A 25,034-nucleotide genomic window follows, 5' to 3' on the forward strand; every position below is an offset into this window, starting at 1 on the left:
TCACCTGTGCGGCGTCACCCCAGCAGAGGCAGTGTCACCTGTGCGGCATCACCCCAGCAAAGGCTGTGTCAACTGTGCGGCATCACCCCAGCAGAGACAGTGTCACCTGTGCGGCGTCACCCCAGCAGAGGCAGTATCACCTGTGTGGCGTCACCCCAGCAGAGGCAGTGTCACCTGTGCGGCGTCACCCCAGCAGAGGCAGTGTCACCTGTGCGGCGTCACCCCAGCAAAGGCAGTGTCACCTGTGTGGCGCCACCCCAGCAAAGGGTGTGTCACCTGTGCGGCATCACCCCAGCAAAGGCTGTGTCAACTGTGCGGCATCACCCCAGCAAAGGCTGTGTCAACTGTGCGGCATCACCCCAGCAAAGGCTGTGTCAACTGTGCGGCATCACCCCAGCAAAGGCTGTGTCAACTGTGCGGCATCACCCCAGCAAAGGCTGTGTCAACTGTGCGGCATCACCCCAGCAAAGGCTGTGTCAACTGTGCGGCATCACCCCAGCAAAGGCTGTGTCAACTGTGCGGCATCACCCCAGCAAAGGCTGTGTCAACTGTGCGGCATCACCCCAGCAAAGGCTGTGTCAACTGTGCGGCATCACCCCAGCAAAGGCTGTGTCAACTGTGCGGCATCACCCCAGCAAAGGCTGTGTCAACTGTGCGGCATCACCCCAGCAAAGGCTGTGTCAACTGTGCGGCATCACCCCAGCAAAGGCTGTGTCAACTGTGCGGCATCACCCCAGCAAAGGCTGTGTCAACTGTGCGGCATCACCCCAGCAAAGGCTGTGTCAACTGTGCGGCATCACCCCAGCAAAGGCTGTGTCAACTGTGCGGCATCACCCCAGCAAAGGCTGTGTCAACTGTGCGGCATCACCCCAGCAAAGGCTGTGTCAACTGTGCGGCATCACCCCAGCAAAGGCTGTGTCAACTGTGCGGCATCACCCCAGCAAAGGCTGTGTCAACTGTGCGGCATCACCCCAGCAAAGGCTGTGTCAACTGTGCGGCATCACCCCAGCAAAGGCTGTGTCAACTGTGCGGCATCACCCCAGCAAAGGCTGTGTCAACTGTGCGGCATCACCCCAGCAAAGGCTGTGTCAACTGTGCGGCATCACCCCAGCAAAGGCTGTGTCAACTGTGCGGCATCACCCCAGCAAAGGCTGTGTCAACTGTGCGGCATCACCCCAGCAAAGGCTGTGTCAACTGTGCGGCATCACCCCAGCAAAGGCTGTGTCAACTGTGCGGCATCACCCCAGCAAAGGCTGTGTCAACTGTGCGGCATCACCCCAGCAAAGGCTGTGTCAACTGTGCGGCATCACCCCAGCAAAGGCTGTGTCAACTGTGCGGCATCACCCCAGCAAAGGCTGTGTCAACTGTGCGGCATCACCCCAGCAAAGGCTGTGTCAACTGTGCGGCATCACCCCAGCAAAGGCTGTGTCAACTGTGCGGCATCACCCCAGCAAAGGCTGTGTCAACTGTGCGGCATCACCCCAGCAAAGGCTGTGTCAACTGTGCGGCATCACCCCAGCAAAGGCTGTGTCAACTGTGCGGCATCACCCCAGCAAAGGCTGTGTCAACTGTGCGGCATCACCCCAGCAAAGGCAGTGTCACCTGTGCGGTGTCGCCCCAGCAGAGGCAGTGTCACCTGTGCGGTGACGCCGCAGCAGAGGCAGTGTCACCTGTGCGGTGTCGCCGCAGCAGAGGCAGTGTCACCTGTACGGTGTCGCCGCAGCAGAGGCAGTGTCACCTGTGCGGTGCACCCCAGCAGAGGCAGTGTCAATAGTGGTTTTATACAGTTGACTGAAAGGAATCTTCCACTTTACTGAAAGAGTCCCTGAGACATGTACATGTAGTACTTTCTGCTATGAGCAGACTTAGGGTCCCAAAAACTTACTACATGAAAAAGTTGAAATAAAAAATACAGATGTTTAATGAAGAGGAACAAAACACTTTCTTCATTTTTGGTCGTTCTAACATTCCCATCCATAGAAAAAATATTTACTAACAAGATTTTATTATGATGAATAAATACAATGGGAGTGACAATGCTTTATATAAATATAACTATGTACATGACATGTACTGAACTGCACTGAGCAGTGCTAGAGTACAGAAACACCTTCTCCGTCTCCGTCTCTGGTAATAACAGTGGGCCAGTCCCAGCTTGCTCTCTCTCTCTCTCATCTTCATGAACTGCATCACAGCATGAATACAATAGGTTTATTTGTGCAACAATGTGCAGCAGTCCTCACTAGGGGGAGGAATTGCACTTTGCTTTGGCAGGTCACAGGCTGATAACATTTTCATCTTCTGTTGCACACTGTCACGGTTTTGTGTAGCAAATCAGACATGACAACATTCAAATGAGATGTTTGGGCGATTCCAAAAAGCCGACAACACGATGTCCACTGTACTGTATGGCAGTGCTTGGCGAGTGTCCTCATGTCCTGCGGAGGGCACTCCAGAGAATATTTGTCTTTTCCCAGGGTCTACAGCTCTTATATGTGGCTGTCCATATTTCCTCAGGCTTTGTCTAGTCATGAGCCTCCTCCTAATCTTTCAGAAGTGGTTTTCATCTGAAGAGTTTGTTTTCAGCTGTTGAGTCCTCTCCCTCTGAAGTTGAAAACAGAGGCATTATCTCATGGACTTTATTATGTTCTTGCCCTTGGAAATCCACAAAGTATGATGCAGTTGTCTTTCCATGGCTTAATTTAGAACGTTTCCCTGGGAATTGGATCTGGCCATGTCATTGATAACAAAATAGGTACAGAGTTGACCTTTACCCTTAACCTTGATGACCCCTCGCCGTTCACAAGTATATCCCAGCTTCTGAAGTACTTTACTGGTTTCTTCTGTGACCTAAAGGAAAAGGAGGTACAGAAATAGAGCTGGTTAATGAGAATGCAATTCATATGTGCATATTGTGTCTATGATAACAGGAGTAGGGGCAGCTGTTACAGTCATCAGAATGTTTGCAAGCTGAAAAATGTAGATAATTAATTTCCGTGCGGCAAAGAGGGTTCAACCTGTTCTGTTTTTATACCGGGAACCCCTCTTATCAATACTACATTTGTCTACACAGTAGCTCAGTGAATGTAGATCTTAAGGATAGTTTGTAATTTCACAGGCACAGAGTACAGATCAAATAACAAGAAGGGTTGATTGAATGGGCAGAGTAAAGTGGGTTGGAAGCCATCCAATAAGCAAAGACTAAAAGGTCTGGCACTGACCTAGCAGCCTACAACTCCATAAAGTAAGTCCTATAATTACCCCATAAAACATTTTTTTTTCTAATGAAAGGCCTAGATTTGCAGGCACACACACACATACCCAATAGTCTATCTATAAGTATTGCATACACACTAAATCCACTAATTAATATCAGAAGAACGGATGGCACAGCTGCTCATCTCCAGTCTGCTGCTACATTGTATAATGAGACTATGGAAAACCGTGGGCTAACAGTTACTTAACAGGAGCCCTGTTTAATAATGCAGCATGTAGGTATTTTGTATATAATAATAGCAATCTAAAATTAGCACAGTGGCAGTGCTATTAATATTGCATTAATGCAGAAAAAGGTAACGAAACCTATATCAATGTATGTGTTATGCATCCATGACAGGAAATTGTTTGAAACAACATCTAATACAGTAGCCATTAAAGTATGATCTTACTAAACCAATACACATCGAGGGGAAGATTAGAAAGGGAGCTCATGTCTTGGCCTTATCATAGGGGAAGAGTGGAAGTAAATGACTGACAAAATATTTTCTGACTGATGGATAATTTACCCCAGGAGCATATCTACCACTACCCCCATAGACTTAAAGATGAAAACCAGATCTGGGTCAAATTAAATTGGATCAGGTCATGGTCATCTCAGGTCACTGGGTACTTTTACCAGATCATTGCTTTCATTATCATTAGGAGATTGTTAATAACTAGGAACAGGTCAGATGATGCGTTCTCAACTTTCTTCAGCAATTCATTCCTTTATGAAAGTCAATCTTCGACAACCTTCGCATCTTCCTTTAACTCTAATGTGTTACCGCCAAATGAGATCTGAATATAATAATCCTTTTAAATATTTAAAAATACATGCAAGATCATCTGCAGAGAAGGGTTGTCTAAAGGTGACCACATACCTTACAATCAGTTTCTACAATATGTTATCAATCAACCAACAGCTATGTAGTGCAGGGACCCCTGTGACTACATTAAAATGTAATAGATGCATAGGTAGGCCCTTACATTACATTAAGTAAATCTGAAGGAGTTTATGCAATCAGATTATAAATTGTATGGTTTAGATCTATTTTTTCCACAAACTGGTATATGTATGGACCAGTGCAGACTTTGACATCGAATGGGAATTTTGTATATAGTACTGCATATATTTGAAAACTGAATATGTTTAAGGGGCCGATTTATAAAGCATTCACCCAGTGTATAGCTGGGCGAATGCTGTTCACAGGGCATTGCCACTGCCACTATTTGGAGTCGAGGTGCCTAGGAATGCCCTATGCTACTTGGCCCCATCTAATGGCAGTAATGCTGGTAAACACTTTGTACTCAGCCACTATGTATGCAGCGGTGTATTTACCTTTGCTGCTGCCCTAGGCAAGGCAGCATCGCCGCCCTCAGCGAATCTGCCGCTCCAGGCAAACACCTTGTTTGCCTTGCGGCAGATACGCCCCTGTATGTATGCAGCTCTAAAAGGACGCATATAGGTGGGCAGCCCCATATCGGTCAGTTGTGTGCATGATCATTTTCTAAATCTGTTGCCAGGTTAGGACAAATGCTGTTGAGACATGATCCCAGGGCAGCTTTTCTGCTACCATGAATAAAAGCACATTTGATTATTACACATCAAAAAGGCTGCTTGTATTTATTCCCTTGAACCTTAACTGGTATGTTCTTCATGGAAGGGATGCTGGCACATTGTACATATGACACATGTATGATGCATGTCTTGCCACCTGGTAAAAGGAAACTTCATTATTGATTTAGCCAGTGTGAAAATAAGCAGAACACTACCTGGATTTTGCCAAGTATTCCAGTACTGTCCATGCGACTTGCCACATTGACAGTGTTCCCCCAGATGTCATACTGAGGCTTCTGTGCTCCTATTACCCCAGCTACTACAGGTCCATGATTAATACCTAGCAGGAAGCAAACAAGACAACGCGTGTTACAATTTCAGTTGTCATGAAGAAGTAAAAACAAAATAAAAAGAAGTAAACCTTGATTACAATGAAAGTAGAGGGCACATTCAGAAAAATCGTTGGTTGAAACATGACTTGCCTACGCGAAGTTTGAAGTTGTTAAAAGAGTGCTTGTTGATGACGTCAAGTTTTCCAATCATTGCAGTAGCAAATTCCACCATGATTCCGATGTGGTTAAAATTCCTGTCACCATCCTGGCAGATATAGAGTAGAAAAGCTATTGCACAGATATGTAATGTCCATACAGAAATATCTCAGTGGTAAAGATCAACAGTCTCTCAATAGTGTAGGTGGCAGTGGTAGGAAAAGCAGAAGGACAGTATCACACTATTGTCTGTGTGCAATCTATACACAGAAACAAAACATAGAAGCCTAATGTAGGAAGGATACCTGAAGGTTTTCTTGTCCAGATGTGGCATTTAATCCCGTCGCTGCCATGTATGCACTACCAATGGTCTTTATTTTTTCAACACTGCTAAACTTTGGCTTAGAAAGTAGCTAAAAAAAAATACATGAAACAATGATACACTTTTTAGTAAATGTAAAATCTAATGAGTATATGAATTTTATTATTAACAATCAGAGAAAGGAGGCATAGGTGTGAGGGTTGAGTCTCTGCTTTGAGAACCCTATAAAGACACTTGTGGTAACAGAAGTAAAGAAGCCGACATGCCAATGAGGTTGTTAAGAATGCTCCATTGAAAAGGAGAATATGTTGGAATCTGGCACGGGGGAAACATTGTGGGGCTTTCACATCTAGCAGTTACTAGAAGAGGAAATGGCAGCACAGGTCCCTGTTCCACTGCTGCACGGTTGCCATAGTCATCCCTGTTAGAACAATGAGTTTCTGCAATAAATGTTACATAATAAATCCACTAATTGTAAAATTCAGAGAAAACACAAATGGGTTGTTTGTGTAACAGTGTTCACTTCCATCTGAAGTGTCTGTGGATACAGGGGAAGGCAATTCTGAGATTCAATCATATCTAGATCTGCCAATTCAGAATACTTTTGTATCGTCTGAGATAGGTAGAACAAACACAGATATAACATTTGTTCTACAGTTACATGATTTTATATTACGTACCTCATCAAAGTCAGCAATAATCTCATTAAGTAGCCTTAGACACTCTAGGCCCTCATGGTTTTCATCACACTCCGTGTAAAATTCCTTGAAGTCAGGTATGGAAGCAAATATGACGCAGACACAGTCATAGGACTGGTAATACAGGTCCTGCAGAGATGAAAAGTATGTACAGAGAGTGGCTATAAGTTGTGTACAGTAAATGAAGTTAAACAATAAGATACACAAGTATTTAAAGAACTGAAATATTGGAAAGCTTCTTGTGATGGGTTACCTCATTCCTTAGGTTCTGTCCAATGAACTGCTGGGCTACATCAGCAGGGAGTACATTTTCTAGTAAGACCCTGTTCAGATTCTCCATAGTCTCAATACGTTCATGCTCCATCTTAAACTTCCTTTTCCACAGAAAGTCAAGGCGACAATAAAATTCATTCTATAGAAGGAATAACACAGAATTACACTAGGCCATGCTATATCGAACTAGAACTCAATTTCAGCTGCAACCAAAACGTTTGTTTTGTTTTGCATAGAGTGGAGAGGGATTAGAACCCTTGACAGGTTTTTATTGCTTTGTCTTGGAGAAAGTCACCTTTTCCATTTATCCTGGTGATCATTGTTCCCGTGAGCGAAGAGAAAAAGAAAGTCCAAAATGTTGTGTTGTTACTAGAACAGGAATAGTGGGGACACTAGTTCTGGGAACAACTATCTGAGAGGGGATTTCCCTCACTTTGGAGACAACCTCCTGTTGTGGCTGTAGGATGGGAAGTGAAAGGAAAATCTCCCCAGCGAGAAACAGATGGTAGAAACAATAAACTTTTTAAAACAATGCAGTGTATGCTAATCAAGTGTATATTTTGTGGTATTACTGCAATGTCCACCTTAAAAGGATTATTGATGTGACTTCCACATGTTTGCATACTTGCCGTTTGTGTTTTTCACACATGTTTTGCTATTGTGTGAAATGTAGAGATTTACAGATTAGTTAGGGATGGTAGCGTAGCTCCTATAGTTAAACTGGCCAAAAACATGAAAGAATGGTCAAACATGCATACATGATATGACAGTCCCACAATGTGCCCACTAAGCCAGTCTCTCCCCTGAAGTCTAATCCTGGAGTCAGAGAAAACCTTAGTAACTGGGCAAGGTTTGCAAGCTTACCATCTTTCTAACAACAACATGGGTTGGTAACATTGTTCATATTAAGCCGACCTCTTTTACATGTACAGTATATCTAGTAAACACTGAAACAACTAAATATATATGTTCCTTTAACACAAATATGTCAGACCACTAGCAGCGCCATCATTGATGACAGCTAGTTTGCTTCAAGCAGCCCACAGCGTGGGACTAGGCAGTGATGTCTCATCAACAATCGAAATCTAGTTAAGCCAGGTCTCAGATGGGCATTCTTAATGCCACTGTTTGAAAATGCAAATCCCATAGATTTATGGAGACGTAAAGGACAAGGGGCCTGTTCCAGATCTGTCACTCCTCGCAGATAATGCAAAGCGGGCCCCATTAAACCATCTTGAAGACAAAAAACATCTAAGGCAAATTCTGGTACTACTGTAACTCATTTATTTTTTCCTTTCAATCTATCAAACTGTACAGGGAATAGAATGAGATTCATGACTATAAACAATGACTGTGACAAATGTGTGTTCTGCCAATTATAACTGACTATTTACATTCTAAAACTCATCACTTGGTACTCACCTGTCTGGCCAGGGCAAGAAGAGTAAAAAAGAAGATAAATAATGCAACACTGCCCATAATTTGTGGCTCTTTTAGGACTCCAGGCCTGATAAAAGAGTAGAACGGGTTAAAAAGTTGTCTTACTTTACGGAGATTTTCTGCTTAAATTTTTTTCAATGGCCAGTAACCTGATCCGAAGTAACATTTTGGTTCTTAAGTCAGTTCGGTCATTTACATACACATTTAACCTTGGTATATAGCTGCTAAAAAAAAAAACCAAAAAAAAAAAAACTCTTCCTGCTATGATATCTCCCCATGTACACATAAAAATCTGCATATCACCTCGTCTTTTCCTCTTGAACAGCCTATTCTAGTTTTATTTCTCCCTTCCTTTATTTCTCGTGTTTCCAAACATTTACAGCACTCCAACAAGAAATGTAATATCTTAGCAGTTGCTTACTTTATTCTTACCCAATGAGAATAACAGAACATTAGAAACAAATATTTAAAAACAAAGCCTATACTGAAACAAATACCCCAAAAGTTAAATCATGCCAAGGGAAAAAAAAAAAAAAAAAGGACATTAACAAGCCTCAGAATGGAAAAGAGAATGTTATATGGCAGACTATGCTGCTTTGACTCCTGCCAGCTAAGAACATGTACATTTATTTTAGCGACCATGCCATTTGCAGTTGTGTCAATATTAAAATTTAGTGTTTATTGCTGGACTGTAGTCAGTCTATTCATCAATTGTTCTGAGTTTTGCAGGTTTTCCCAAAGCCTGTTAAGACTGATTACATAGCCCTGTTGCTGGGATGGGGCCCCAGCATACAGTGTAAACTACAAGGTTATGAATATGTATCTGACTCTGACCAATCCCTGAGCAGGCTGACAGAGGTATGGCTGGAGGAAGGTGATAAATGTTTGGGAATACCTTCCAGAACTCTCCATCCCCTGGGGCTTCTCCCTGGGAGGAGGTCTGTGTGATTATGTGATGGCAGGGCCTGGGCCCCAGCATGTGCCATGTGGTGGTGACTCAGAGTAGTATCTTCTTGCTGGAGAGTGTTGCAGATGAGCTGCCGTCTGGACATTTTCAGAAGGATTAATCCCTTAGGTACCATTCACAGACGAACAGAAGCCAGTTGGTACTCTACAAGGACTTTGACTGCTCTTACAGAGTCAGAGATTTCCCTGGCTGTTCTCAATTTCAAGAATCTTAATTAATCTGTTAATTGTTTTCAATTTCAAGAATCTTAATCTTTGGAGGAGATTAAGGGGGGATATGATCTCAATGTACAAAATGTTCAATGTTGAAAGCAACATTAGCGATAAACTGTTTAAAATTAACTCCATTACAAAAACTAGAGGCCATCACCTAAAATTGGTGGAAAAGAAGTTCCAGCACAAGGGGCGAAGGGGGTTCTTCACAGTTAGAGCGGTCAAGGTCTGGAACTCACTGCCACAGGCGGTGATTTCAGCAAAGAATGTTGAATTGTTCAAGAAACTTTTGGACGATTTCTTAAGGGACCGTAATATACAGGGGTACAAGTAGTACTCCTAGGAACAAGATGCTATAGGTTGGACTTGATGGACTAATGTCTTTTTTCAACCTCAAATACTATGTAACTATGTAACTTAATGCTGTCCTCTATTTTGTACTTTTGGATACCCTACAACCCTAAACCCGCTCTCCTGCATTTTTACCACTAAGCAATAAATACTATAAAAAAAAAAAAGAAGATGCTATGACTTGAGCCTGTTAATTGTAAAAAGTGTTGGTGTTGCTGGAGCCGAAAACAGGGATGGTAACAGCTAGACAGGAACCAAAATTACCAGCAGCTCTTTCGGGGGTCATCGCTACTTTATATTATCAAACAAACAAGGCAGAAAAAACATTGTCTGGTCTGATGAGTCTCAGTTTCTGCTGTGACATGCAATTGGTAGGGTAAGACATTGGGATGCATGGCATGAATCTATGGATCCATCTGTCTTGTGTCAACAGTTCAGTCTGGAAATGGTGTAACTTTAATGATATCCGATTGGCACAAACCAAAATCCTTAAGGATTTTGGTTTGTGCCAATCGGATATCATTAAAGTTTTTTTAAGAATGATCTCAGAACCTTCCTTAGTTTCAAATTATTCAGACTGTTTTAAAGTTAAAAGAGGCTTTATACTGCTTAGTATGTGCTGGTCATTAAGGGATTGATTTATATGAATTACGCCCAGCCACACGCTGGGGGCAATGCAATTTGCATGGCATTCCCACCACTTGAAGGAGCATAGGACTTATACTGTTCAGTTCCATCTAGTGGTAAGAATGATATGCGAATGCCATTTTCCCAGGGTAATGGCTGGATGGAAGTCATATAAATCAACCCCTTAATGACCACTATTATAAGCATGCAGTGCACATAATAAGCGGTGTAGAGTGTATAAATCAACTCCAAAGTGTATGTGTGAATATAAATCTGTTTTGTTTCACTGTATAATTTTGTGCATTAGCATTTGATATATTTTATAAAGCTCTTTGGGGTACGTTGGCTCTATATATTCATCAAGAGTCAAAACCAGAGAAGACCAAACACTTGCTTTAAGACATAAGTAAATACCTAGAGATGTTCTGGTTCTTAAGAAGCCAATCCATGTAACAGTCCGACAACCAGCTGTGAGTGTGCAAGAAGATGATATTGTAGATCACCAGGGCAATGCTGAGAAGGATCAGCTTGACTTCAAAGTTCATAATCAAGAAGGCAGAACAAGCCAGAAGCCCCAGAATACAACAGTACATGTAATACTAGAAAGAAGAAACAGAGATCAACAGTCACAACATTTACATATATATTCTAGACAAGTAACTCCAAAATCTCACACAGAACTTTACAGTACAACAGGATCTAAAACACACAGTGTTCACTGGGACCAAAGGGCATATTTGAATGTTTACATGCCTGCGTGTTTATGTTATAATTTTCATGGGATTTAAAACCTGAACATGTGCTGACAACCAGACAAATTCCCGATTCTTCTCCTAAGTACCACACTAAATACAGCCATTGTATCTATGGACTGTCATCTGACTTTGGTTGCAGATCCTGTTGCTGAAGGCTAGAGAGAAAACTTGGATTATATTGTAAGTGTCAAAATATATAATATATATTTTAGGGATGCACCGATATATCGGCCGAAAGTGCCATTTTCTTGCCGATACAGCGTTGCATCCTTTTCTCTCCTCCCCGCTGGGCGCTGCTCTGTGTCCCAGCGGGGAGGAGAGAAACTGTCACAGGCGGCCGAGCGCTGCGGGAGGAGAGCGCTGTGAGCGGCCAGCGTCTCTTCTCCCTGCACCACTCAGCCTCCTGTCACAGATTAGAGGAGAGCAGTGTGGGCGGAGACAGCCTGCGCTGTCACAGCAGGCTGTGCTCCGCTCGCTCAGCCTCCTGTGACAGCTGTCAGGATGGAGAGCGAGTACAAGCAGTCAGTGATGATCAGTGATAGCTGAGTGTTTGTAAAGACTTGAGGACAGAGCATGTTTACTATATCCTCAATTATGAATGAATGGGAAGTGATCTATATCACCTGCTCATTCATGATTGTGGTTATAGTAAACATACTCTGTTCTCATGTTATGAATGAACAGGAACACTCAGTATTAGAGGATTCCTGTTCATTTTGGGGCTGCAGAAAAAGAGATTGAGGACTCCGTGTCCTCAATCTCTTTTTATATTTTAAAAGGGAAATATCAGGGGTCTGTTTAGACCATTTTGAAAAAGTTAAAACAACAAGTTTCAAACTGACATTTGTTTTTATTTTGGTTTTTGAAATTTTAATTTCGGTGCACCTCCAATATATATATGTGGTATATCTCTGATCTGTTTAGGGTTTATTTGTCACAGGAGGCCGAGTTCCCTTCCTGCACCGCCCCGCTCAGCCTCCTGTGACAAATCAGGATGGAGAGCGGTGTGGGGGCAGAGACAGCTTTCAGCTGTCACAGGGGGCAGCTGTCAAAATAGACCAAGCTTTTCTCCCGCACCACCGCCTCAGCCTCCTGTGACAGCCGATCCAGATGGAGAATGGTATACAAACAAAGTCAGCAATCATTGATCGATGAATGCTTGTAAATAACTGGACATAGTATGAGTTTCTACAGTATGTACCAGTTATGAATAGGAAGTGATCTACATCACTTACTATTCATTCATGATTGTGGACATAGTAAACATACTATGTCCATAAGTTATGAATGAACAGGAACACTCAGTATATAGGCTTTCTGTTCATTTTTATGAAGTAATGCAGAAAAAGGAGGTTGAGGGCTCTGTGTCCTCAATCTCTGTTTCTATTTTAAAAAGGGAAATACCACCTGATATTTCCCAGAGCCTCCAACAGTAAAGTTAAAAAATAAAAATATTTAATAAAAATAAATAAAATATAAAAAAATTAACAATGTAAAACATTTAGGAAAAAAATCAAAAGAAAGAAATTAAAAATTTTTCTAAAAAAGGTTAGAACAAAAATTCGGTTCCGGCCTGACTTTTTATTTTCGGTTTTAAAATCTCAATTTGGTGCACCTCTAAAACCTTCTTAGCCAAAGAGGTAGAACAGCCAATGTGAACACTGATCCACCTTTTAAGAGACATCACCTGACTAAGTTATTAGACCTTCAAATATGTACCCAGGTGGATAATACTGTACATCTCCCTTATAATACTATTTATCTTTCTCAGCAAAACTGCTAACATTGTAGACAAAGTAAGAAAAATATATTATAATATCTTGTATCCAGAGAGTTAACTAACCGGCAGGCTATATACTGTTAGAGATTCAGTGAATGGAGTTACAGACGTATTAAATGACATTCCCGGACATGCTTCATCAGGTAGAAAAAACTGGAGGAAAAAGAAACAAACCAGAGATTAGTTCCATTGATTTCATCTGAATGATTTAAGGAATGACTGAATGATTCTACAAAATGCCTTTGAAGTGAAAGCCACCAATAAAAAAAGTGGCTATTTAAATAAAATAATATCTTTAGCTCATGCAGTAGTGTGACATGTTTTATATACATATTTCTCTAGTTAGAAAAGGTTTCTGTAATCCAAATGTTTCCAGCAAGTTTATAGCTCTGGGGTGTTTTCTGCCACATGCCAAAAAATACTGTTTTCTTACAAACTGCATTTGACTCACTGAGTGATACAAACTTTACAAAGCAGTTGCGTGATTTGTAACCATGTCTTATTAGGAGATCTGTCAAAGGCAAAAAATGATGAAAAAAGAAAAAAATAATTACCATGTTGAATACTGCCATAAACATGACAGTGAAAATGATCAGGATTCCAAAGGGCACTCTGAACCAGGGCTTGCTGGAGACTGCAGAGGAGAGAGAAGGAACCCAGTGCAGGATCTGAGGTCCTTTGAGGATACATTTCTGTTGGAGAAACAGAAGGGTCTTATTAAAGAGAGTTGGCTCAGTGTATAAAGCTCCATGTGGCTGTAAATGTCTCATATTTTATTATTGGAGATTGAACGAACACAGAAGATGTCTACCTATTATGTAGAAGAAATAAGCTCTCATATGAACAATGCTACAAAATAAAAACATTTTAATCATTTTCAGCTTTGAAAAAAAAAGTTACGGAGATACTGCTTGCCAGACTGAATTTGCTCACTGAATACATGTCAGCACTGTGTACCATAAACTGTCTCAGCTAGGAATGTTCAGTCTAAAGGATATGGTTTGGCAGATGGTACTGAGATGTAGCAGGAAGATTCAGGACAGTAAAACGAAAACAAGACGGGGATAAGCACAGACATAGATAAATAATACTGATTCTGGCCATACACTAAGAATTTTGGCTGATTCACAGGAATTCTAACAGTGGGTGGCCCTGCCGCCACAACAGAAGTTGATTACTCAGTTGACTATTGTCTAAGGTGCCGGGCTGAACATTTCAGCCGAGCAATTACTTTAATCATCAGCTGCAGTCAATGTTCATATATTCTGACATCGGCGGGTGCAAACAATAAGACTACAAGCCATAATGGGAGTTTGGTCTATGCACGCTGTTTAGCTTGGATGAAGAAATCTATTCGATTTTTCCTAAAATCTAATAGTGTATGGCCAGCTTGAATCTGGATTTTAGCTTGCACTAAAGATAAGAAATGTATCTGTGTTATGCATCTTTCCCTCTGTCTGGCACCGATAAATGCAATTTGGCATATAAGGAAACCTCTCCTGAAATACAGAAGGAGGCTACTGTTGTGGACCTCCTAGAAATGCTAGTCACCAAGCTGTTATGCTGACTGAAAGGCTTTAATATTTTGAGTCACTGACACAAGTATGTAGGTCAGAAGAGTCAGAATTATCTAAGGACTTGTGCCGTCCAAAAAGTTTTATAGCGTCACCATAAATGCTTCCATTCCACCCAATTTCATGGCCGACTGCAAAGGTTAAGCAATGATCAGGCTATTTAGGACTACCCTAGGAGAAAATGGCAAACAATTTTAAAGTCAAAAATACTCATTCTCCTACAAGCTGGGAAACTGAGCAATGACGGCTGATCCTTTCCTCTACTCACATCTGATCATGTATACACTGCTTCTGTCCATTGACAAACTGCTAGGTAAACAGTAGTGGATCTCGTCATAATCAAGGATGGGTAGAAATCTACCCACTTATTGTTCTTGGAGAGATATCTGCTGGTTTGTGACCATCTTAACTCATGCATGGGTTCATTATCAAACAGATTAGGTATGCTAAAAAAAATCCATACAACATATAGGTCTGTAAAGTATAAAAACATCTGTACAGTGTCTTGAAAAAGCATTTTCCATTACCATTAAGAAAACCTTGTGGCTTCTGGACTGATGCCAGATAAAAGCGACTGCCATCCTAAACCAACTAATGAGCTGTTTTATAGAAGTTATAACAAGCTCTGATGTGGAAAAACTTAAAAAGGAGCCCAAACGGTTTAATGGAGCAATGTAATTCTGACCTTGGAAGTCAAGAACTACAGGGTTTAAAGCATGGCTGTACTTTTAGCACAGTTATCCTTAAAGATGCACCCCGCAGGTACATGTACCTGTCCATATTCCATCTTTGCTGTGCAGACATTAGGAGTCACACAGCTTCCATAGAAGGTACTAGTTCTTCCATGCACAGGAGAGTCTCTATTCCATTCTATAAAAGAGGCTGTCTAGTATGCGTCCCAACCGTCTATTATGCGACTGAGAGACTTCATGAAGAATTTTTGAAGCTCCTGGCAGCCACACAATGAAGATCTCTGTGGAAAGTGGACAGCTAAATGTAGGAATGGGGGGTGGGGGGTCAACTTTTAAAGTGTTTCTGTACTAAAAGAGCTGTTATCCTTTTGAGTTAGGAGGTCCATTGTGAGGCTTCAGAACCGTTGAGTGTGAAAAACAAGCAATAACCAGTTATATACTACTCACCACCAGATGTCCAGCAAAGCAAGTAAATAAGTAGAGTAGGAATATGAAATAAGATATGCCATACGAGATGCCAAGAGCTATGTTCCTAAAAACGTAAGATGCAGAGTATTAGGGCACTGTGACAATACTAAAAGGTAGTTAGATATGTAAAACATATTTACTAGAAGCCTAGTTATATATTCAGAACACATACTATCCATAGCATAGCTGCTTTTTTTATGAGCCTAAGAAAATCTGGCTGATAGTGAAAAAAACAACAACATGTAATCACCGTTTTCTTTGAATGCATGCTGTGATGTAGTGATTGGTAAAGGTGTAAGAGTATATTTTGTGATGATTAAAGTAAATTGCTGGCTATAAAGAGATTTAAAAAGGTTAACTATGTATGTGCCATCAAAACAATCAAATGTGTTCTAGCTTTTGATATAAAAACATTCAATATACAGTGGGGGGAAGTTATCAAAGCAATTGCAAGTGTTTTAGCCTCTTAGATCATTTTTTTAATGTGCAAATCTGTTTACCCGCTCCCTTTAAACATGTGTGCCCTTGTTGACCAGAGCTTGCACTATATTCCTGATTGCGCCCGTTTTGCAAAAGTTCGCAACTATCTGCACTTGTCCTCCAGCTGTCTGAAACTGGAGCATCGTCTAACAAAACAAACAAAATCGCTACTTTAGTCCCCATGACCACTTCAAGAAGCGACAGTTAAGCTTTTTGCCTGGAGTTACGAGTCTTCTTTCCTGGAGTCTATGAAATCTCATTTATGAACAATAAACTAGCAACATAAATCTGGTGCAAATATGTCCCACGCGACCATATGCGAGTTCAAACACTCTATGCTATGATATATTCCCCCCATTGTATCTTTGTTGGTAAAACAGATTAAATTGTTGTCCACTCCATGTTAATCTATGGCTTGTTGCCATGAGTTACTGTACATAAATTCTATATAAGCAAGTCAGAAACAACTGACTGTGGCCTTACCAGGTCAACATATTTAATTATTCTGAATATGATGTATATTGTAGGTTTCCAAAAAAACTACTTAAGGAAAAAAAAATTCTGCATTTTTATCAAAGTGTTTACAGGCAACTAAAGAAATTACAGCTATCATCATATATCATGACACAGAGAATTACGCTCCTGCTGAATAAATCGTTATAGTACTTATGACAATCTAATACATGGCAGTGATCAGTCATGTTTTACAGGGTTCGTAGCTGTACCAACAGAGTGCAAACCTCTAATATCATGTGATATATGTGGTCATGTGATATATTCCATCACTTACTTGGGAGACACCAACATCTGGACAGCAAAGTTGCAGGTAAAGATGAAGAAGCAACAGGCTGTGTAATATTTGAACGATGGCAGGTCAGAGAGCCGGTACTGTGAAAAATAACCAAATTGGAGACTAGTTATTCATAGAGTTTCCTTTAAATGTCAAACGAAGGTCTTTTAACATCTGTTACCAATGTTTTACCAAATAGGAGACCTTTATGAAGATTGGGCAGCCTGAGAACATTTACTGTGACTTGATTTTTCACATCGACTAAAAGCCTATTTTTATCACTTCTGCAATTAACACATTGGGGGAAATTTACTAAAACTGGAGCAGACAGAATCTGAAGCAGCTGTGCATAGTAACCAATCAGCATCTCTCTTCAGTTTGGTTGCTATGCACAGATGCCCCAGATTTTGTCTGGTGCAGTCCTAGTAAATTCCCCTAATTGATTTTTTAGTAAATACCATTTTTATAAGATGTGGTGTATTTTTTGATGCATCTGAACAGTACTTCATGCATTAAAAGACATATACATCGCCATCACCACCAACAATCCGGGAGTGCTCTCCCGAATAGATACAGTATCAACCATAGAGGAACTTATCTAATCTAGCAGAGATGACATGTCCAGATACCTTAAAACCTGGACATTGTGGCATTTATTCCAAGACTCAGAAGCATGTAAAGCTTTAAAGCGGTAACACTACTCCTACTCGCTCTCTACTATACTGTAATTTCCCCCTTTCCTTCTCTCCCTACTAGAGGGTCGGACGGGATCCTTTCCCCCTCTTGCCTTCTCCCCCCCCCCCCTTCCCACATCTGTCCCCCCTGACCTTCCCACCCGCCAGGCAATGATAGCACCTCATATGCAGTGGTCATCCCCGATATCCATACCAGATCGGACTAGCTTCAAAAACCTTTGGAAAGAAAGAAAACAAAACCCTCCCTGATCTACACCTTTCCTAATGTTTAGGGGTCATAATAACGCTGCAGCATTATTGGGACCTGTTAGTCCTTTGGCCCACCCGATTAAGGTATACATGTATTCTTTTCCATCCTGCTATGTGAACTAATGTAATACTACTAAAAAAGCAAACACTTTTTCTCATTTCTGCAACTGGGGGATTGATTGGCTTTGGCGTAAGTGCAACCCATGTGGATCCACTCTGATGGAGGTCTGAATGGGGCACAATATAACTAAAGAGGCACACACCTCTATTCATCCTTGGGGCCCCAACTGGGGGATCGATTGGCTATGCTGTCACTGCAATCAATCACAGGTCTAAGCTGACGGAGGTCTAGATGGGCTGCAATCATTCTGTTACGGTACAAAAATATCTCTGCTAGTGCACTCCCATTTGCCATGCTGTATGTTCCATATTCTGCACCTCCTGATTGTGTATACCATGCTTGTGCATTCTACATCTACACTGTCTCATTTCATATGCCATATTGTATCTTTCCTTTTACAACAGATGTCATCTTTAGGGCTTTTACACACATTTTAGAAGGAAACCGATTGGTTATTTTTAGATACATTTTTCTTTTTTCAAAGTTTAAAAGTTACACCCACACACAAACTTGACATGATTCCAGCATGGCAGTAGCTGCATGCCTCAAAGCTGGCTTTGTTTTCTTGAAGTATCTGATAAAGAATGTGTCACTTGGCTAAGTTATGGGTCTACATTGCAGATTCAGCTTTTTAACTGTGTAAACGGCAGGCTTTTTTCTCACAGGCTGCCGGGAGGTAGCACCTCTGTATGTAAAAAGGAGCTGAGGGCTCTGCCTGCTGGCCAAGAAAACTAGATGCAAAACATTATTATTAAATATTTTGTATTAATACTTTATTTGTAGTCCTAATTTTTTTTTCTACATGCAAATCATTATTATGGCAGAAATACATCTCAGTATGATCCCGATAGGTTTTGATAAGACAAGTACAAGCATGTAAGGGTTAGTCTAGACTTGGGAAGAGGTTAAGGGTGAATTTATGGATAGTATTAGTGTCAAGGGTGAGGGATTAATTTTAAGTGTTTAGTTAATGCTACAGGGAGGCCTAGGAATAAGTGTTACATTGGGAGGTTAGTTTGTTACTCACATTTTTATTAGAAGCAGGTTAGGTTGTAAGGGTTAAGAGTTTGGTTAAGGGACAGATTACGTACTAGAGGGAGAGGGAGTATGCAATGTTTTGTTAGTGTAAACGTTAATAAAACTACAGGGTTTACACCCTGGGCTAAGGATAAGTATTAGAAATAGGCTAGAAGTTGAGTTATGGGTGCTTACAGTGTAATTTATATTTTGTTTGTAGTGCCAAAAGTCCCAATATGAAATTTACTGCTGTGGGTAATGGTGCTAAAAACTAGTGTACCGTACCCAATGGCTCAGCTGCATTCCCTGGCAAACAGAGAGGAAAATAATAGTCTGTAAAAACTAGTGGAACTAAAAAGCATCTGCATTGCTCATAGGTATTTAAATCCTGTTTCTGCTTCTTAGAAAAAAAAAAGAAGAACAGCTGAATCTTGGGACAACAATATCACATTCTTCTCCTTTAGCTGTATGCCAATGCTGAGAGGGTTGTAATGTTCTTATTGGCTAAAGGTTTTTTTCTTTGACATAGTTTTAGGTTTACAAAAATACACCTAGGGGTTAAATGGAAATCTGACATTCTAACAAATGTATTTTTATGGCAACATTTAGGTTGGTAGCCTGTAAGACTAGGTTACAGTTTTGAGAGGTTTTACTGAATAGAGCAGCCTTTCACAACCATGGTGCTGCAGTACCAGGGGTGCCTTTAAATTTTCGCAGTGTCATGCATTTCCATGGTGCAGGCGAGCCAGCACCAGCACCTTGGAAACCAATAATGCTAATCCAGGGCAGACTGCATCCAGGAACTCCCCCAACATTCAGAAGAGGACAGAACTTCACCCGCTGACTGGTTTGCCTCAAGACTTTGCATACTTTTAGAGGTTGCCGTGACTGAAAAAAGGTTGAAATTGTGGAACAGAGGATGGTTTTCATACCCATTGAGCAATGCAGGAAACACCATTTGAGGTCCCTGCCTCCTTTATATTCGTATCTCTTATAATTTTGAACTAATATACTCTATGTGACAAATGACAAACCACACCTTACCTCTTTCTCTATTGCTGGCTGATTGAAGTAGAGGGTGACCCGGTTAAAATCATCAGATTTCTTCCACTGCCTAAGAAGTAGCAACAAAAATAAGGATGTTACAGAACAGAGTTATATATGTTGTTATACAAACACTAAAACATTCCTAATAAATGTTTTAACACTTTATACCTTAGGGAGTTCAGCTCCTCCAGAACATTAAAGATGTTCTCATTGGATGGCTCATTTGTCTCCTTTGGAGAACGAGATCTAGAAACAGGAGGGAATTGGTTAAAAAACAAAAAAGTAAATGCATGAAAAATGTCAAAAGAGGAACAAAACCCAATTTAAAAGGTCAAGAAAAAGTGTTACAGCTTTGGTTGGGTGTAGATAGATGGAATTACACACTAGTTTTTTATATCAAGCACAGACTGCTTTAGCAAAATTTCCTCGGAAAGGTCTATGTCTCTGACCCAGTGGGAGATAGAGTCACCATTCAACAACTGGCCTAATAACATTTTGTCACACTGTATTGGTTAAAAGCTAGATAGACGTGAGCAGCATTTAATCCTACGATAAGGTGGGAGAAGGTGCTCGCACTTGTCTGACTCCCATCTAGTAAAAACGACCCTTACATTCCAGAGGGGCCTTGTGTAGCTGCACAGTCTGCACAAATGGCATGTCCCCCCCTGCTCCTACCCTTTCCCCCCAAAATGTCACTATTACAGATGGGTTCCCAAATGGTTTAATTGTTCTTTATTATGATCTCTAGAGATATAAGAAACCACAACATAGCTCAATTTAAGAGCAACCACATAAAAAAGTGAAATAGTTATTTCGGGTGTAATTGACCTTCAAATTACATGGTAATAGCAACTTCATTATATTAATATTCAGATTTTGCCTATGTTATATAAAGACTAATAAAAGTATACTTAGTCAGCAGCACTTTGCAATATTGGAAGATAACAAAATAGACACACAGGGATCAACATGATGTAACAAAAAACACCATGGCTCCCATAAACCTTACATTCAACATTCACATGGACACTAAAATGGGGAGCCTTTCATTGCCTGACATGCAACATTTGAGCCCTGCTGTTCCATTCATTTCAATTGCTTGCCTGCCAAGAGAGTTCTGTTAACTGCAGGTGGAGTGGTGCTTAAAATATGTTTAATAGGCAATATTATTAATCAAGTGAAACCAATCACTGAGCAATCAGTGTTGTCCAGAAACACTAACTGTGCTGAAACCAAAAAAGTCCATTCAGTTTTGTGGAACACATAAGAAAAGCAAACTAGGAGCTGCTTTGCCAACTTATTTTAGAAGACGACTGCTTCTAGGGTTGATATTCGCAGCCATGATTTTTCATTAGTAAGTATCGGATCAAGAGCAAGTATTTGCATATTAGGGGTCCTGACAGTCAATATGAACATGCTTGTTCCAGGTCCTTAAAACCAAGTAGTGAAAAAAAAAAAAGGATAAGAATGCCAGTCCTGAAAGTTGCAAGTCAAGTCAACAATGGCAGCTCTAATATTTCTATATGTTGACATCTTCCTATTCCAGAATCACCAGATTACTGACAAAAGGGAGTGTGGGCATATTTGGTACATTATAACAATGCCTGAGAGGGAACAACTGAAATGCAGTTTGGGTTGGCTGCTTTCCCTGTATCCACTTCAAAGCCTAATTATAAGAAACGTGATAGGTTCTTTAAATAAATGTGCTTTAAAGGGCAAGCCATGTTCTTTAAAGAATAGCCATATGAACTGAATTCCATATCAGAAGCAGCACAGGAGATATCCTAGAGACAAGACCGGAGCTAGTTATAATGTAGGCTGACGTTTGGAGGTCATTAGCAGAGTAGTGGGCACTGGTAATGAATCAGATAGAAATAAGATTTAAATGAAGTATGGATATGAATGACTTTGTAACTACACATAAAAGAATGTTGAATTATGTTCAGCATAAAAGTGATATCTGCTGCAGCAATTAGTAGAGAGCAGTAGAATTAGTGACGCATAAGGCGCGATCAAGAACACAGGAAAACATGAATAAACAACAGATTCCATATGATTTTCTAAGTGCTTCTACTACCCTTCCTTGTCAATAAATTGCAATATGTTGGGACTAAGAGGCTTCTATGGTTTGACAGTATAAATAAATATCATGTAGGGACAATATTTAATTGGACAATTATCTTTTCACCTCACAAAAGCAATCATCACTTTCTGCACTATAACACATTCTAATGAAATCATGATGTCCATCATTGACTTGAAACAACAAATTTAACTGTAATGAGAGATAAAAGGTTGCAACAGCTCATTACCTGAATTCTATTCTGAGTATATAGCCATGCACACTCAATACAGTGAGATTAAGTAACCGTATGTCAGGCTGTATGTGTAAGCATGTCAATCACATCAAACCAAGCATGTTATTAGTGCTATATCAAGGAAAGAGATTCAGCTTCAATCCCCCACTTCTGTTAGACTACACATTAATGCAAAAATACAGCACATGTAAACACGTGTACATAAATGCAGCATAAGCAAGTAAGCCTCCAGGCAGCAATATCATACAAAAGCTATTTGCTTGCTTCTGCTGGCTTTCATTTTATGGTTTCTTCACCTTGCCTATTATACTCCATTAGAGCAAACTGTATCTACTTTGAGTTTTCCTATCCTGTAGATATTACTTTACAATGCCTCGATTATAAATTAAAGAAGGTCTTTATCCCAATATTATCTCAGCTCATATGAACTCCAAAAATATTGTTATTACAGTAGTTCAGCAGTGCAAATACTAATTTAGCAAAATATATAGAATCCAAAAAAGATCTGGGGACACGAAGCATTACTAACAATTGAATAAAAACGTCAACTTTAATAGAATCATTTATACAAAAAGCTACATCACTATACTAGGGCCTCAGTTTGGTAAAGTTTTAGGCTTTTTCTACGATTGAAATACATTTAAATGATTTTTTTTTTCCATCATTAGTAATGCATCTGTGTTCCCAGATCTCTTTTTGATTACATCTTTTGCTACTCTTCTAGTGAGTGGGTAAACAGATGTTTGTCTTTTGCTTTTTGTATGGATATTTACATTTGGTAAGGTTTGACAGTTGCCATATTATGCTTTATCACAAATAGTAATTTATACATTTATAAAGACTCCCTTTTAACACTGGAATATAATTCTAAAAATGTCTCATTAATTTCAATAGTCTATAAAATAAACATTGACAATACTTAATGCACCAGTAAAATATAAATAAATGGTACAAATTGTTGATACCTAAACTAAAGCTGCTCAGGTAATGTAACAAGTTATCATTTGGTGAATACAAACAGTTCTTCAAAAGGAAGCCAGCCACAGCGGATTATGAGAAACCAATATATAGTTCTCACATCCACAAGTGAAATCCTCAGTGCATGCCTAAGTAAACCTCCAGCAGATCCTCTATAAATGTACACTGTATAAATCAATTCTCTATACAAACATACCCGCTATGATTAATCAACAGGATGTGGAGCAGGTTCAACACACTGTTCTTATTGTAGATATTGTACACAAGACATTTCTAGGAAATAACTACAGCTGTGATGGGGCACTTTAACTTACAAACTATGTGCTTACATCCAGTAAATGATAAAAGCGCACTCGGCTTTAATTTATATAGAAGCAAAGGGAATTTCCTAATAAGGGAATCAAGGCTCGAAATACAAGCATAAATGTGGAGTGATTAATTTTGTTCAATACACATTGTATAGAGTGTTCTCCCCATTGCAGGTGAGGGTTTAATCTTCACTAAAGGCATTCAATTACTAACTACCAATCCTCTATATTTAATAAAATATAGCTGAATGGGTATTGAAATGCATACTCTTATAATAAGACAGAGTGCGATCTTTCTAGTTTAGCAAATTGTGAACTATGCACAATCAGGTCAGAAATATACATGACTCTGAAAAAAAAGGTTTGTCCTAAAACATGCATAGAATTGGGAAGGAAAATTTAAGGGGATGATCTGTGTTACCCTATGTTCTTGACCGCACTCTCCTAATTCAAATATTCTAATCTGTTCAACCTGTATACACACTTGCCTGTTTGGGGCCACCCTAGAACAAAATAAAAATGAATGTCATTCTTTTAAATACATTTTGTGGGGATTTTTTATTTTTTTAAAATAAATATGCATTTTGTGAACACTGTTCAGCTTTACTCCTGTTCCAGAGACCCTAGCTCACAGCACCCATATACCAGGGCCGTGCGGTCTAGGAAGGCAGTTGGAGAGCCTCACCTGCCATTATTAAAGAGAAGACTCTCAGCCGACAGCTTTTTCTCCATTTAGACCAGCTTTCAACAGGTTACACAGCAGGGAAAGCCTCCCCGTTGTGCAACCTATAAAAGGACAGAGCACTGCCTGTTAAGCACAGGCGGCACTTCATCTGGCTTTTGACAGCTGTTAGGTTGCATAGCAGCGGGCTTCCTCACTGCTGTGTGTAACCTAACTCAGTGAGGTCAGAGGTACAACAAGCCTCTGGCTTTGAGCTTTGGCTTGACCTGGGTGGTTGGTTTGGACCAATTACAAAGCACCATTGGTCCAAGCAGTCCAATCAAAAAAAGAAAAGAAAAACACTGACAGCATCCATTTAGATGCATCATCAATGATGAGCAACTGAGGGACAAGGAGATTTCCTCCCTCCCTCCTCCCACACCCTACAAGCAGAGTGGTTTTCTCCTCCTACCTCACAGGCTGCGAGTTCCAGAGCCGGGTACCGATCTGCCGCTGGGTCCCTCACCTGCCATATTCATCGTTAGCAGTTGTCTGTAGTATTTAGTCGGGTGCTTATTTTCTCTTATAGGTAGAGACCACAGTTTTATGTTGCTGACCCATAAAAAGAAGACATTTAAAAGAGTCCTTACTTCACTTCCTGCATGCTTGTTTCAGATTACTGGCTCATAATATAGTGAAGCTACAAGCAGCCAAACAACTAACATTGTAAGGAGATGGTCAGTAGTGGAAGCCTACAGACATCCAAACAACTAACATTGTAAGGAGGTGGCCAGTAGTGGAAGCCTACAGACATCCAAACAACTAACATTGTAAGGAGCTGGTCAGTGGTGGAAGCCTACAGGCATCCAAACAACTAACATTGTAAGGAGGTGGTCAGTGGTGGAAG

General features: G+C 40.4%; 1 protein-coding gene across 1 annotated transcript in view; it reads right to left on the bottom strand.

Moving 5' to 3' along the window:
• Nucleotides 1-1,923: 1,923 nt before the first annotated feature.
• Nucleotides 1,924-25,034, bottom strand: part of ADCY4 (adenylate cyclase 4) — an 86,429-nt gene continuing 63,318 nt past the window's right edge. The window contains exons 13-26 of the mRNA XM_018558207.1: nt 20,031-20,108; nt 19,860-19,929; nt 16,734-16,831; nt 15,443-15,527; nt 13,284-13,421; nt 12,793-12,882; nt 10,609-10,793; nt 8,020-8,104; nt 6,578-6,736; nt 6,307-6,453; nt 5,610-5,717; nt 5,299-5,413; nt 5,032-5,156; nt 1,924-2,850 (exon numbers count right to left, since the gene is read on the bottom strand). Coding sequence (XP_018413709.1) covers nt 2,698-2,850; nt 5,032-5,156; nt 5,299-5,413; nt 5,610-5,717; nt 6,307-6,453; nt 6,578-6,736; nt 8,020-8,104; nt 10,609-10,793; nt 12,793-12,882; nt 13,284-13,421; nt 15,443-15,527; nt 16,734-16,831; nt 19,860-19,929; nt 20,031-20,108 — 1,636 coding nt within the window. The 3' untranslated portion in view covers nt 1,924-2,697. The remainder of the gene's footprint in view (nt 2,851-5,031; nt 5,157-5,298; nt 5,414-5,609; nt 5,718-6,306; nt 6,454-6,577; nt 6,737-8,019; nt 8,105-10,608; nt 10,794-12,792; nt 12,883-13,283; nt 13,422-15,442; nt 15,528-16,733; nt 16,832-19,859; nt 19,930-20,030; nt 20,109-25,034) is intronic.

The sequence above is a fragment of the Nanorana parkeri genome, unplaced genomic scaffold, assembly GCF_000935625.1.
Source record: "Nanorana parkeri isolate BGI_ZX_2015 unplaced genomic scaffold, ASM93562v1 scaffold325, whole genome shotgun sequence".
NCBI classification, from domain to species: Eukaryota; Metazoa; Chordata; class Amphibia; order Anura; family Dicroglossidae; genus Nanorana; species Nanorana parkeri.